The 14,315-nt window shown below is 41.1% G+C and overlaps 1 protein-coding gene across 5 annotated transcripts in view; it reads right to left on the bottom strand.

Moving 5' to 3' along the window:
* Window positions 1-14,315, bottom strand: part of CTTNBP2 (cortactin binding protein 2) — a 159,258-nt gene that overhangs the window by 46,198 nt on the left and 98,745 nt on the right. For all 5 annotated transcript variants that reach the window (XM_064487403.1, XM_064487402.1, XM_031455260.2 and 2 more), the window contains 3 exons: window positions 12,846-12,945; window positions 10,430-10,580; window positions 7,130-7,381 (listed from right to left, as the gene is read on the bottom strand). In XM_064487403.1, the coding sequence (XP_064343473.1) occupies window positions 7,130-7,381; window positions 10,430-10,580; window positions 12,846-12,945 (503 nt within the window). The remainder of the gene's footprint in view (window positions 1-7,129; window positions 7,382-10,429; window positions 10,581-12,845; window positions 12,946-14,315) is intronic.

Below are 14,315 nucleotides of genomic sequence, written 5' to 3'. Positions count from 1 at the left end.
AAGCAAGCAACATCTTTCTCCTACACACACAGAGGCTTGGAGCTGACTTCCACTTCTGACAACACAGTAAACCAGGCAGTCTGAATAGCTTTTGCTAAGCTTGCTGTAAGACACCTTTTTCTGTTCTGTAAAACATACATTTTTTAATGTAAATATTTTATAGACATATAACATCTACATAAGAAGAGTACACAAGTAAGTGTGCAGCTTGAATTCTCACCGAGTGAACACACTTGCGCAGGGAGCACTGTGGAAACCTCCTTTATGTTCCATCTCAATCACTAGCCACTCTCTCCTCCCCCCAAACTAGCTACTATTATGATTTCTAAGATCAGAGACCGGTTTAGCCTGTTCATGGATTTTATATAAATAGGAATCATACTAGAGGAACATTTTTATATCTGGCTTCTTTTCATTCATAGTATCTGTAAAATCATCCATGTGTTGGGAAGAGTTATAGTTCAATTCATCCTTTTTAAAAATTACTGTGTGATATTTCATCAAATAACCAGTTAACCAGTGTACCTTATCTGTACTCTCTTGTTGGTGGACATCTGGGTTCTACTACGGACATCTTGGTATGTGTCCTGTGATGGACACACGCACACACTTCTATTGGGTTTACGGACAGAGTTGGTCTGCAGGGCCACAGGTTACACACATGTTCTACATCAGTATAGACTCCAAAGAGCTTTCAAAAGTGGCTATACCAATTTCCACTCCCACCAGGAGTACACATGAGTTCCGGTTGCTTCATATTGCCCCCAAAATGTACTTTAAATGAATTATGAGTTCACAAGGAAACACAGGAAATCCCTGAGGGTCAGAAAGAAAAACAAAGAGCAAGCTGAAACCACCAATTAAGTGAAATTTGAACAGGAAGCTACTGCTGGTTTGAGAGCAAAGCCAATCTAGGGAATATTTTTGGCTGCTGGGGGGATGGGAGGCTAGGCCTTCAGACCTGCAAAATGGAGGAGTTAAGCCAGAGGACCCCTGAATGAAGAAAAATTTGTCTGCCTGCAAAGGAGCTGGTTAGGACACTGGCTTCTCACTGCCCCTGCTCTCCTGGTTGGTTGGAGGGCTCTCCTCTAATAATTGCAATCAAGGCCTGGCGTTCAGGTTTAAAAATGTCACTAAGCAAAGAAATGAACTGAAAACTAAGTCAAATACACAAATAACAGTTCTTATCAAATTGTTATTACCTCATTTGCATAAAACCAGTAAATTCAGAAGATGGTTAAAAAAAAGTAACTCATGAAAGCATTAAGTAGAATACGTTTCTGAGCAAGCGGTCTAGACGAATGAGTTTAATTCAAACTGCTATTCACTATGATCCAGATACATCTGCCAGAGCAGAGACTTCAGACAGCAGTGGTTTAGGCTCCAGGTTCCACTTTCATTCACATCCCCATTGCCAGAACTTGGGGGGATGGCCACGGTTACCCGCGGTGGAGGCTGGAGGAGGTCGTCTCTATTTAGGGTGGTCCTGAGCCCCCCAGCTGAACCCCACAGAGGATGGGTAGAGAGATGTTGAGGGACAAGCAGCCACCTCTGCCATGGGCCTTTAAGGAGAGCAGGGAAGCAAGGTACCAGTCCCAGAGAGAGTAAGCAGAAACCTCAAGTCCAAAGAGCTCGAGATAAGCTCCAAGTCAGGGCAGGGAGCTGAGAGCCTGACACTGGCAGAGGGGGTGAGAGAGAAGGCAGACTGCAGATGCACGGCTCAGGTCCAGCACAGGTGCTACAAACAACCTGGGGGTGCCAGGGTGCCCGCTGCTTTGCAGAGCAGGGGAGATGGCGGCTATCACAATGGGAAATGGCAGCATAAGAGAGCAGGGAGACTTTGGTGGGTGTGGCCAAAGATGAAGACAACCAGAGTCAGCTGTGAAGGGCTGGCTGCTAGGGAGCACGGGTGCTTCTCCACAGGCAGGAGGACACATTTAGGTAGGTAAGTACCACGAGCATCTCAGTTCTGAAAACCAACTGGTGTGTTTGGAAGACATACTGAAAAAGTGGGCGACAGAAATGAGACCAATTAAGGAAGAATGGTAATAATAGTCCATTCACTTGCTGATTCAGCCAACATTTAGTGCCTGTGGGCCAGAGACACTGCTAAGCACAATATATACAATGATGAAAAGTGCTATTTTGGAGGAGGTGGAAAGGGAGAGAGGCCTGCAAATCATCACTGTAAAGAGCAAGTTCCCTAAGTGCAGTGTGGAGAGGTGCCCTGGGATCAACTAACTCCTGGAAGCCAGACTTAAGCGGAGGTGTCTTCCAGGCAGGGAAGGGTCAGGACAGAAGAGGCCACGGAGGTGATGGGAACAGCATCTGCAAAGGCAGGGAGAGGAGAGAGAGCACAGGAGCCAGCAGGGCACAGCCAGAGCACAGACGGCATGAGGGAAGGAGACAGGAAGAGAGCCTGTGCAGGCGGACTGAGGCCTGAGCTGGAAGGGCCTTCTCTGTCACGATAAAGGTCTGGCACTTATCCTGGAAGTGACAGAGCCTTGGAAAGACGAAGGTAAATTACACGAGCAACTTCCTCTGTTAGAAAGGCCCTTCTCAAGTCACCGCGAAGGAGCTGGAGAGACTGAAGATGAGGAGCCCTTGGCAGGGCCGACACGAGTCCAGACAGCAGATGATAAGGCCTCCCTAAGGGACATTCTGGAATGAGTGTTTTAAAAAAACTAGCCTTCCCTTTGTTCACACACTCATTGACAAGGGAATAAAATCTGGAGTTCTATCAGTCATTTGGATTAAGTTAGTAAGATGGAACAAGTAAACGCAAATGTCAGCGATGTTACTGGGTTAAGAGAGGAGGAACTAGAGATGGGCAGATGGGCCAAGGGGACATAAATCTGAGAGTCCAAGATGCCCCTCATGGAGTTGTCTGGTGGAAGCAGAAATGAATATAGCCATCAACAGGGTTACTATAGGATTGTCTAAACTGGGACATTTTAAAGAGTAAAAGGAGTAGTATTGATAATTATATTAAAATGACAGGCATACACAAGGACTGCACTGGGCCAACTGAGAAATTTGTTCCTCAGTTTACCAAGGAGATGTCCTGTAAACTGTGGGTCTCCTGGATAAGGCCTTCCTGGCTGGATTCAGGACATGGTTAGGTGGACAAGAGAGAAGATTTTTGGAATCTCTAAAGATTATATTCTGGGGCCAACAAGATTATTCAAGGGGGAGAGTATTGAACGAGAGGAGAGAGAGGGCCAAAACCACATTCACTCGGCTCAAAGCTAAGAATGCATCAGTCAGTCCACAATCCTAACACAATGCCAACAATAGCTTGAAGATGATGACGAGACTGACCAGGGGACAGTGGGTCTGCCTAGAGAGGACCTCCAGGGTGGTGGAAATAAAGGGCTGGAAGACAGGTAAAAAGCCAGGCGTGAGATCTGCGTTTAGGATTAGTGATTGTAGAAGCCATAGTTAAAGCTGAAAGACTGGATAAGCTCTAAAAGATAGGACAAGGCAGCTGGGAATGGAGCTTAGGAGTTGCTTAGGCTTAAAAAAAAAAAAAAAAAAAAAAAGGGGGGAAAAGCCAGAAAAACAAAGAGAAAGCCAAGTCATCAAATTCAAAGGGGACGCAAGGAAGGGGCAGTGTTCTGGACACTGAGGGTTCACGTTAGAGCCAACATGCTCAACAACCCAGAGGCAAGAGTGAGAGCACGAGTGCCGGGGAGCCGCTGAGAACTATCTTCTGCTGCTGTGCTAAAAAACACACACAGTTTCCCAAATAAAGGATCTCTTTGTAGGAGAGCTTCAACAACAAGATGCTCCAGTCCAGACACTCTCCCTAGTATGTTTCTGTGGCAGAAACTTGACATGTCAAAGGTCTCATGACAGAACACAGAGTTTCACTTAAGAAACTCTTCTGTCTAGTCACACCAAGTGATGAAAAAAAGTTTATCCTCGGTGATTAGCTCAGCTGCGAAGCAGTAACTGACCAGTTTTAGAGAGGGCTACTCCTATTACCAAATGCTAAATGGTAATTTGCATATATTGCTTAACCATTGGGAAAAAGACCAAGAACTAAGTGGAAAAGGCACTGATTTGGGAATCCGATCTTCTATGAATTGACCTTGGGAAATCAGTTACGCTATTTCCCCAAACTTAATCGTTTCATCTGTAAGACAAGAGGGTTGGACTAGATGACTTATGTGTATTCAAGCTCTTGAAATCTCACTTTTTTAAATTGAAAAACATGTGGAAACTGAAGTCGTCTTATTGGGTAACAATGGTACTAGGACCTTATGTAAATTGGACCCATACACACTACTGTAGAGAGAAAAAAACGTCATCTTTTCAGCTCTGCTTGTGGTCTGTATAGAATCTTTTCACCCACACAATGATTAATTCAGAATTGTAATTAATTTTTTCAGAAATCTGGTCTTAGTGACTTAGTTGTGAACAGATTACCTCTTGGAGAACTATCTCAGCCAGGATATAAGCACTGTATTAAACAAAGGATGCAAAAATATTTTCCAGTGCCCTTGACTAGGAAGGCAGGCCGTGTGGGATCATTTGAAGACTAATGAAACCAGGCAATCTGGGCTTCATTCCCAGCTTCTATCTATTAATCCCTCCAGGGTTTAAATGTCCCAATCATAAAATGATGAGGTTAGATTAAAAGATGAAGTATCCAACTCCAGGGCAAAACAAATCTATTATTTTAATCTTTTATTTTATTTTGAAGCGTGTGGATGTTGTGAGTCACTCCCACTTTTTAAAATCTCTCTTCTTTTTCAAAATTCATCTTATGCTTCTTAAGAGAATACTGGGAGAGTCAGATTACATGTGACAAAGAGGTCCTATTTCCCTTTACTCAACAAAAGAGCATCCACAAAGCCAGGGTCCTAGGAAGCCACGAAGATCCCATTCTTGATTATAAAAAACATTAGGACTAATGAGAAGTTCATAATTAAAGGGAGGAAGGTATAGCTCGAGTGGTAGAGTGCATGCTTAATATGCATAAGGTCCTGGGTTCAATCCCCAATACCTCCTCCAAAAAGAAATAAACATAATTAACCCTCCCCAAAACAAACAAAACAAAAAAAGCATAATTATGGAGCTGAGTAGCAACACAACCCCCCCCCGCCCCCTGCTGGGTAGCTCCTCGTGGAGAGCGGGTTCCTCTCCCTGCCTAGCACCAGAGGGTGAGCAGCTAAACATTCAGATCAGTGATGCTCAGGTTTTGTTTTTTGTTTTGCCTTTTTTAATGTATATTTTTTAATCTTCAGGATGAGTGCACGCACAGCCCACTCCTGTCAGTAATATCTTGCATTATACTCAGATTTTCTTGGGCAGCGGGGAGGTAGGTTGAAAACTACCCCTTCTATGTACCTTTCCACCATCAAATGAGATTCACTGTCTTAGATTAAGGATGTGTTTTCAAATTTAAGCTTTTCATATTTCCCATCCTTGTCTCCCAAACACTTTTATGTCAAATGTCACTGCATCCCAATCAAATCAGTACACATATATATATCAAGTCCACAGAATTTCTGTATTTTTTTTTAAGGGTAAAATGGGAGCAAACTACTACTAACAAGCAGTTCCTCCACGCTGAATTGCATCATGCCTTTTTCTCACTTGTTTAAAAGAAAAAAAAAAAAACCAAAGTCCAAAATGAACAGCTTCTGCTCTAGAATATAACAGGAAGTTACCCAACCAGGAGCTCCAAACGCCTATTTCTAGCTATTCCCATATATCTCCATCTGGATGAGCGCATCCCAGCAGTAAACTCCGCATGCCTGAGCCCACATTCTGTCTTCTTGGTCACAAGGACACCTCTCCTCTCCTCCTTCTGGAAACGTCACAATGATCCTTCTCTTAGGCTCCCTCATTTCCTGCATCGGATCTGCCTTCAATTCTCAGACGCGGCTGTCTGTGACCTCTCCTCTCCAGTTATTGCTACGACTCTCATCATCTCTCACCTAGTCTCTTCCCCTGCCACCGATGTTTTCATAACCCCAAGTCTTCTAAATATTATTGCTAAACCAACCAATTTAAACTAGAGAGCTGATGATTCTGCTCCTTTGTGCAGAAGCTTTTGATGGCTTTATTCTGACTAATAAGTAAAGCTCAAACTTCTGCACATGTCACCAAAAGCCCAGGCCGAGCTGGGGACCCCCTGTCTGGTCTCACCTCTCACTCCTCTTCACCAGCTCAGCCGCAGCTGTTGCCCCTCCCGACTCCCAGTCTCTGTTCCTCCTGCACCATCTCAACCACTCTCCCCTCTCAGTGATAAGTGGCCAATGTAACCTGTCCTGCAGGGCCCAAATCATTTCCATCTCCTCTGGAACGAGCCATTTCTGAGCCTAGTATTGCACAACACTGCTCTCTGAAATAAGTGCATTCTCTCTTCCCCGCAAAAAAACCCAAAATTTACATTTTTGTACCATACCGACCACATGTCTATTACCCTTGTTTTAATTTTTTGTGCCTCTCTACCCACCACTTGTCTTGCATCCTAAACCCTTGCCTTGAACTAACAGTTACCTAGTCGCATAAATGATTCCTGTGAATATTAGTTTACACAGTGCCTGGTACTCAGGAGCTTCCTGATAGCTGTTCACAGCTGAAGCAGTATTACTGCTAAAGAGATTTAAATAGAAAAAGAAGCAAGAATGAATGGCTTACTATTTCATATTATTTCCTTAATAATCAGAATCTTTCTCTCCTCGAACTGATGAGTGAAATTTAGAGCTCCCTCGTCCACATCGGTGAGACAGCCCAGGCGGTGCTGACAGAGGGAGTTCCCGGTCCAGGGCACGTGTGCTGGAATCCTGGCCTTCCCTCTAATAGCACGGCCTTGGTACTGAGTCCAACAATCCAGGGGACTCAAGACCCACTTTCTCCTCCTAACTTCACATGAGATACAGTGTCTGGAATTACTCCCACGTTTGTCAACAAACTCCAAACTGATTTTTACAGTAAGTTTCATATACGCTTGAACACAAATACCTGCTGGACAGAGAAAAGCCTGTTCGTATTGGTAGCAATGGTATTGCTCAGTCTCCAATTATTCAAGTGAAATACACTCAGTCAATAGCAGACAACTTTGCCATTCATCACATTACCACTGTGTAATGCGGCCTGCTGCTGCTGGACGCACCTTAAAACCTTTCGAAGCAGCAATATGGGCAGCAGTCCAGCCTTCGCTGTCGGCGTGGTTGATGAGGTCTGCAGAAACAACAGGCATGGATGTGCCGCCACCACTCTCTTCTCCCCGATCCAAGTCAAAGACGCCTGATTCAGGCTCCTTGTGCAACACGTTTCCACGGGTGGGTACCCCATGGTACATAAGAAGCTTGAGGCTGTCCACGTTACCAGCATCCACAGCTGCATGAACTGGTGTCCAGCCATCCTGAAAATAAAACAACCAAGGGGGAAAGGGTTGATTACAACATTAATGCTGAGAACAGTGTTATTGAAAGTTCACCTCTAAATGTTCTTGGGCATGGACCACTGAGCTGAGGAAAGCAGGCATTCTGACCCTGAGTGTCACTGATCAACTAAGTTCTCAGACCTCTGTCAATTATTGTATTTTCCACTGCTATGACTCATGTTCGCTACTTTGTAAGAATTTCCTCTTAAGAGTTGACCATTTGGAGGAAACAGATACTGCCCAGGCTAGTAACTAAGTATTATCTATGGTAAAACAAAATCTCAAATTAATATTATGAAAGAGAGTGAACTTTAGCATAAAAATTTTTTTAAATTTATGTTCAAGAATAATGTTATTAGTATGGTACTAAATGAATGCTGTTATAAGCCAGTTTTACTTACAGGGCAGAGTCCTAACTCTAGTGATCTTAAAATTTTATGCCACTCATTCCAGAAGGAAAGATTTTAGATGACAGGGAAAATGAAGACATATAGAAAAAACACAAATAACTTCATGAAATATATGGGGCCCTCTATGGAGTGCTCTCTGATTGCCAACTGGATATTGATAAATCAAGCTTCAAACATGTTCCAGCTGAAATGACTGGCCCCATTCTCTAGAATTTATTACTGTGAAGCCTCAATCATCCACTTAGAGCAGACTCAGGACTCTTCAAGGGCAGTGCTTCTCAAAGTGTGATCCACTAACCGGCAGCAGTAAGTCACCTGTAAGCTGTTAGAAATGCAAATTGTTGAGCCTCGTTCCAAACCTACTGAATCAGAAACTCAGGCACGGAGGTGAGGTCCGGCAATCTGTTTTAGTAGCCCTCTGGGTGAATCTGATGCACTGAAGTTTGACAAACACTATTCCAGGAAAAACCTTGATGCCCTGTGTAGTCTGTCATTTTTATCTCGAGATAGGTCTGCCTTCTACTCAGGTATCCGTCTTCCTCAGATTTTTAAGACTTTCATACAAGAACTGACAATTATTTAGGTGATATGTATTTTGGCTTTGTTTTATTTTCCCTTTGGCATATTTTTTATTTGGCATTTCATATTGCTATACTAAATATTTTCCAGTGAGTTACAAATACAGTACACTCTAAAAAAATAACGGGGTAGAAGACAGTGAGAAAAACAGACAATAAATGGCAACAATCTACATTTAGACTAGTCATACGATTATTGCTAAAGCTGTCCCTGAATGATGGGGATTCTGTCTGGCTCTTTACCTCCTACCAAGGGAGTTGACTTGGCTTAAGACAAGACCAAGGCTGGGCAGTAACTGGAAGACCATATAGTCCCAAGGCACGCCCCAGTCAGGCTGAATGTTTCACACCTTGTTCTTTGGTTCTTTGTTGGGCTGTGGATACTTTTACTTGGGTATCATATCAGCCTTACTTGGGCACTCGGGTGTGAGTGCCCCCGACCTCCCCTAATTTATATGACAAAGGCCATGCAGTCAGTTCTGAAAAACTTGAAGTCTTTCATTTTCCTTTGATTTCTTATTAAAAGCCATGAGAAATAATTAATTATTCCCTCAAGACCCTTCATCAGTTATGCTCTTTATCTCTGTACGTCTAACAACTTCATTCAAGCTTATCAACAACTAGCTTGAGAGCACAGATTTCTGTGTCTTCTAACTTATAGGATGTGACCCAAATTTCTATGTTTCACTTCTTATTTTTCATTCAGATAATGATGTAAAATTCATTCCTTTTTCATATGTAAGGTAGAATTTTGTAATGAACATATACAACACCATAGATTTCTTAAATAAAATATATAAAGCAACAGGAATAAATATAACACTGGACCATTTTCTCAGATTTTCAAAAATAAATAGGAAATTAAAAAAAAAACCCTTTAGCAATAGGACTCAATGGACAGTGTTTATATCTAGCTTATAATACACCTCTGGTTATACTACTAATTGTTGGTTTTCTTTTGAGAAATTACTTAAGAAAACCCAGGATCTAAGAGTGACCTTAAAATAGATAATGCACCTTTTTATCCTAGGAAATTTTAAGGGTGTTTCCTGTGAAATGGATGCACAGTATAGTCAACTCTCTATTCATAGAAGAGATTCAAGGTTCTGATAACCTTTGGAGATTAAAATGTCTATACTTGTATTTTATCAGGAATATGTTGAAGGGTAGTAATTATTACACTTCTAACATTCTGGGAATCTGCAAGAAAAAAAAAAAATTCCTGAGCCCAGCCCAGTGAAGAGCAGATTATGATGGAAGCTCCTTAACTCCTCCAGCCCTTGGATGGGTCCCCACTGGAGAAGGCATCTCAGTGTGCGAAGGGCTGATTTCTCCATCCTCAGGTCTATCACGACAGACTGATGAAGACAGATTTGGGGGGGTTAATTGAAAAGCTTGTTTCAAATTCATTTCTGCGTGGCTGAGCCGGAGGTATTATCCAAAGACTCTTCTGAGGATCAGACTCGAAATTTCTTCCTCTGCTAAGTCTTTGACTTCACTCTGCATCCTGCACAGGTGCTATCAGAACTGTGTGGGACAGAGCCAACAGCTACCTCTGCCTGTCAGGTTTCACATGGATTTTCACATGCAGTGCTTCAAGTCCTGAGGCACGTTAGACAATGACCCTGAACTCTGTGAGGTGCTGCACAATCTGAGCAACAACAAACATCAGTTCTCAGAGGAAAAGTGATCACCAGCAACCCTCCTCTAAGTGCTGGCAATGGGTAAGCTCTTGTCACAAAATTTGCTTCTGTTTCCACATGTTATAAGTGACGGTGGACGATGATGATGACCTCGGTGACAGCTGACCTTTGCTGACTGCTTACAATTCCAGGCCCTGCACCAACTATCTTAAAAAGATAGGCTAATGAACAAGCTTTACATGATCAGATACTCAGAGGCCAAACAATGTCCTTACCCAATATCCTCATAGCAGGACAAAACAAAGCAACCTCTATTTTAACCTATTTCATTTTTCTAGCAGTAGAGTTCGTGAACACATTGTAAGTTATAGGACAAAACCCAAGACAGGTACTCACTCTGGTTTTTACACTTCGGTCAGTTCCAGCTTCCAACAAGAGTTTAATACATTCTTTATTTCCATTTTTACAGGCCAGGTATAGAGGTGTCTGTCCTCCATCAGCAGCATGATTAATATTAGCATCATATGCAATTAGTAATTCTACACACCTAAACACAAGATTATGACTGATTACATACAAACTGGGTTTGATTTCTAAAGTACCACCTGACCAAGATATTACACAGAGAAAATGCTAGAGCTATGTCGCATATTTACAGCACTTACTATAGACATGTATACACACACAAATACCAATTGTTGGTCTTATTATATGGATACTATTTTTAACAAGCCTAGAAGATGTATTTTAATCACTCCCATGAAAATTTAACACAGCAGCTCTGATCAAGTGTGAATACCTGGCTTATGACACTTCTCTGTAACCAGCTTATAAAAGTGCAGTCTTTGGAATATGTTTAACTGTGCTTGACATATACATTATTTGTGGTTCAAAATAGTTTGAACCTTGAAAAAAAAGTCAGGCTGCTGAGTCATTCTGCGATTTTCACTTGAGAAAATAATTATAAATAGCTCAGACAGCAGGGCACCATGTGCCTCCACTATAAAAGGCAGCGCAGAGAGAGAGAGAAAAGGGCTGTTTTGGGGAGAAAAGACAGCAGAGGCTGTCCTGTCTCAAGTGGGGCTAGTTTACAAGGAAAAAGACACAGCTAAGCAGAAACACATTGCCCTGAGAATCAAGAAGGACAGAAAGGAGGTAAATTCAAGACTTCATGGCACTTAGGAGCTAGCTTCATTTTTTGCAAAATGAGATAAAATAAACTTAGAAAAGAGGGCTTAAATCAATCAGATTAAGAAAATTCACATCTTCGTTTTTCTGCTTGGATGCATGTTTTTTCTTGGCTTTCCTTGGCGATATTTGGTTTTTTTATACATATTTTAAAACTAAGTTGCATACTAATGTGCATACCTAATCCTGTTTAAATTAATCAAGCCTATGGCTTTCCCCAGAGCTCTCCCTTTTTGCAAGGCCATCCAGGCCTCCATTCCCATGACTGTTACACTATCCAAGCAAGTGGCCCTACAGATTGCCTGATGAAGTAAAAATAAAAGTTAAAGTCGAGCCCAGAAGGAGAATCTCTCTTGGAGGACTTAGGATACATGCAAAAAGTAAGCAAGATCAGTAGCTCAGGTCCTCAATAATAAATTCAATGTGATGAGATATGTGTTAGACATGCAGAAAAAAAAAAAAGTCTACTTTAAGGATGTACTTCGAATTTTTAAAAATTTACATTTATGACTAACAACATTATTGTAAAACTTAAAACCCATATTTCAAGAATTCTGAGATTTGTTAAAGGAAATATTTCTATTGGGATGGTAAGAAAAAAGGCTGAAACAGCTTTCATTCCCCACAGCCTGTCATCTCAGCACAGGCAGAGAAAGCAATTTTGCTATATTCCAGCTTATTATTATAATATGACTTGATTTTAAAACGTTGTCTACATTCAACTGACTTATTAAGCTACTGAAGAAATCACTGCTAAACTTACGCATATTTTAATTGACAGGCTCTTTTCAGTTTTGTGCTCTAATTTCTTTCAGTATGAAAGTCCTTGCTTCAGTTTTTTAAAAAATGATAAAACAAGGTGAATAACTGGGATTTAATACTGAATAAATTGCCAGTAGGAAGTTAAGGTTATTACAAATAATACATTAAGGCCATCACACATAAAAAGGCTTTTTTTTGTGTTGCGGTGGTAGAGAATAGTGAACAATGACGTGTTCAAGGCTATTATATAATCACGCATACAGTCGCCGTCCCAAGCTGCAGGTTTCACACCTACAGATTCAACCAACCCCGGGTGGAAAATGTCTGGAAAAGAATTCTCAGAAGTTCTAAAAAGTGAAACGAATTTGTTGCATGCTCACAACTATTTACATAGCATTTACATGGTACGAGGTATTATAAGTAATCTAGAGGTGATTTAAAGTATATCGGAGGATGTGCGTAGGTTACATGCAGATACTGCACCATTTTACATAAGGGATTTGAGTGTCCTCGGAATTTGGTATCCGTAGGAGGTCCTGGAATCAATCCCCCATGGGTAGGAGGAACGACTTCACGCTGACATACTGAAAATAATCTCCTTCAGAAGCAAGTTCATTCACATAAGGTTTGGAAACAGCGTTATTTCTCTTCTTCACTTCCTTCACATACAACTATTATTAAGAAGAGCAAATTTAGGATCCTGCTTTGCATTTAAATCCTCAAATACGTTTAGCTGAACATAACTGCTGACGACTCTTAAGCACTAGTTTACACATTCAGCCAGAACTAAAATATGTGTGCAAATTATAAAGAGTCTCTTCTCACAGGGGAGGGAAAAAAAAGAATTAAGAGCATCACTTACTTGAAATGTCCCTGAGCAGCTGCAGCACACAAGGGTGTGAAGCCATTTTTATCAGCAGCATTGACTTGGGCTTCTGCATTCAGCAGCAATCTCACACAGTCTATGGATTTGAATAGAAAGCCATTTTAATTCCTTGCTTAGAGTTATGATGAGCCAAACTCTATACAAGTTGTAGGCAGACACTAACCCCAAGGGACCTCTCCCATGCACAACTCATCTGACAATTCTTTCGGGGCTCATGTGAGACTTCACAACGTATTTTACAGAGAAAGCAGTCTCTTTTCCCCAGGATTGTAACACCCTAGACTCACCAACTAAAACACGATTTCTTTTTTTTTTCGGGGGGGATGGGGTGCACACAGGAAGAGCTGCTTTGTAAAGAGTTGCTGACAAGTGAAGGGATTGTCACATGTCAGGAAATGTTTTGCCAGATTTTTCCATTAGCCAATCCCAGAAAATAACATTACTGGATGGAGAACTAAATCCATTTACCCAACTGATATATCATTCTTTGTATTTAAATAGTTAAATTCTTATTTTATGGTGCTTAATTTAATCTTTAAAATGCTTTTGTGTAGTGGCCACCCTACACTTAACTCTATGAATGAGGATCAAAGAGAACCCACAGACAGTCACCAGATTCTAGCATAAATATCACCCAGACCTCATGTTCCACATGTTATTTACTCCACTGAAATTTCTCTACATTGGAGAAAATTGCCACAGTACTTTTGATGAAGCATTCAAAAATACTTTTAAAATAATGAGCTATCTTCCTAGTTCACTAGAATCTTCCATGTAGTCCACTCAGACATAGTGAAGCTCTGAAAACTTCCAAGAAAGCCACATTATCTGAATTAACTGATGATCACAGAGCCTACATAAGCAATACTGTTTGACTTTGAATTTGCCATCAAATCATCTCTCTACCTGCACCACCATGTGTTTTAGTATATTGGACTATAAGATTTGCTTTTTAAGGAACAAGATTAATTCCCTGACTTTATCGATATGTTGTTTATAGTTGTATAACTTCTTAGCTCTCTTAAAAAATTCAAATAACTATAAATTGTTCCAACTAAAGAACAATTTCAGACCCAGGACCTTCCTAACCACTAACACTTTCCCTCACTGCAGCATGCGCTAAAGCCCCAAGGCTTTGCTTTCACAGACATCAGGCATTTCTAACAGACAAATTAGAGCTATTTCATCCTGGGCAAAGTGATCACAGATGGAGGGCTTTATCCCAAATGTGCTTTACAGTTACTAGACCCCCAATTCTACATACACAATACATTTCATTATCATAAAATAAAAATAACTTCTTGCTACTCGCAAAATTTTACATTATTACAGAACGGTACAATTTGGATTTTTTAAATGTTTATAAAATCTTTAAATCATGTGAAAAATTATTTATTCTACCTGTAAGAGAAAACTGAAACCTAAATGAACCTTTTGATCATAACA

This window comes from Camelus dromedarius, chromosome 7 (assembly GCF_036321535.1).
Source record: "Camelus dromedarius isolate mCamDro1 chromosome 7, mCamDro1.pat, whole genome shotgun sequence".
Lineage (NCBI taxonomy): Eukaryota > Metazoa > Chordata > Mammalia > Artiodactyla > Camelidae > Camelus > Camelus dromedarius.
The sequence above is the reverse complement of the archived record's forward strand: the minus strand, read 5'-3'. Positions and strand labels throughout refer to the sequence as shown.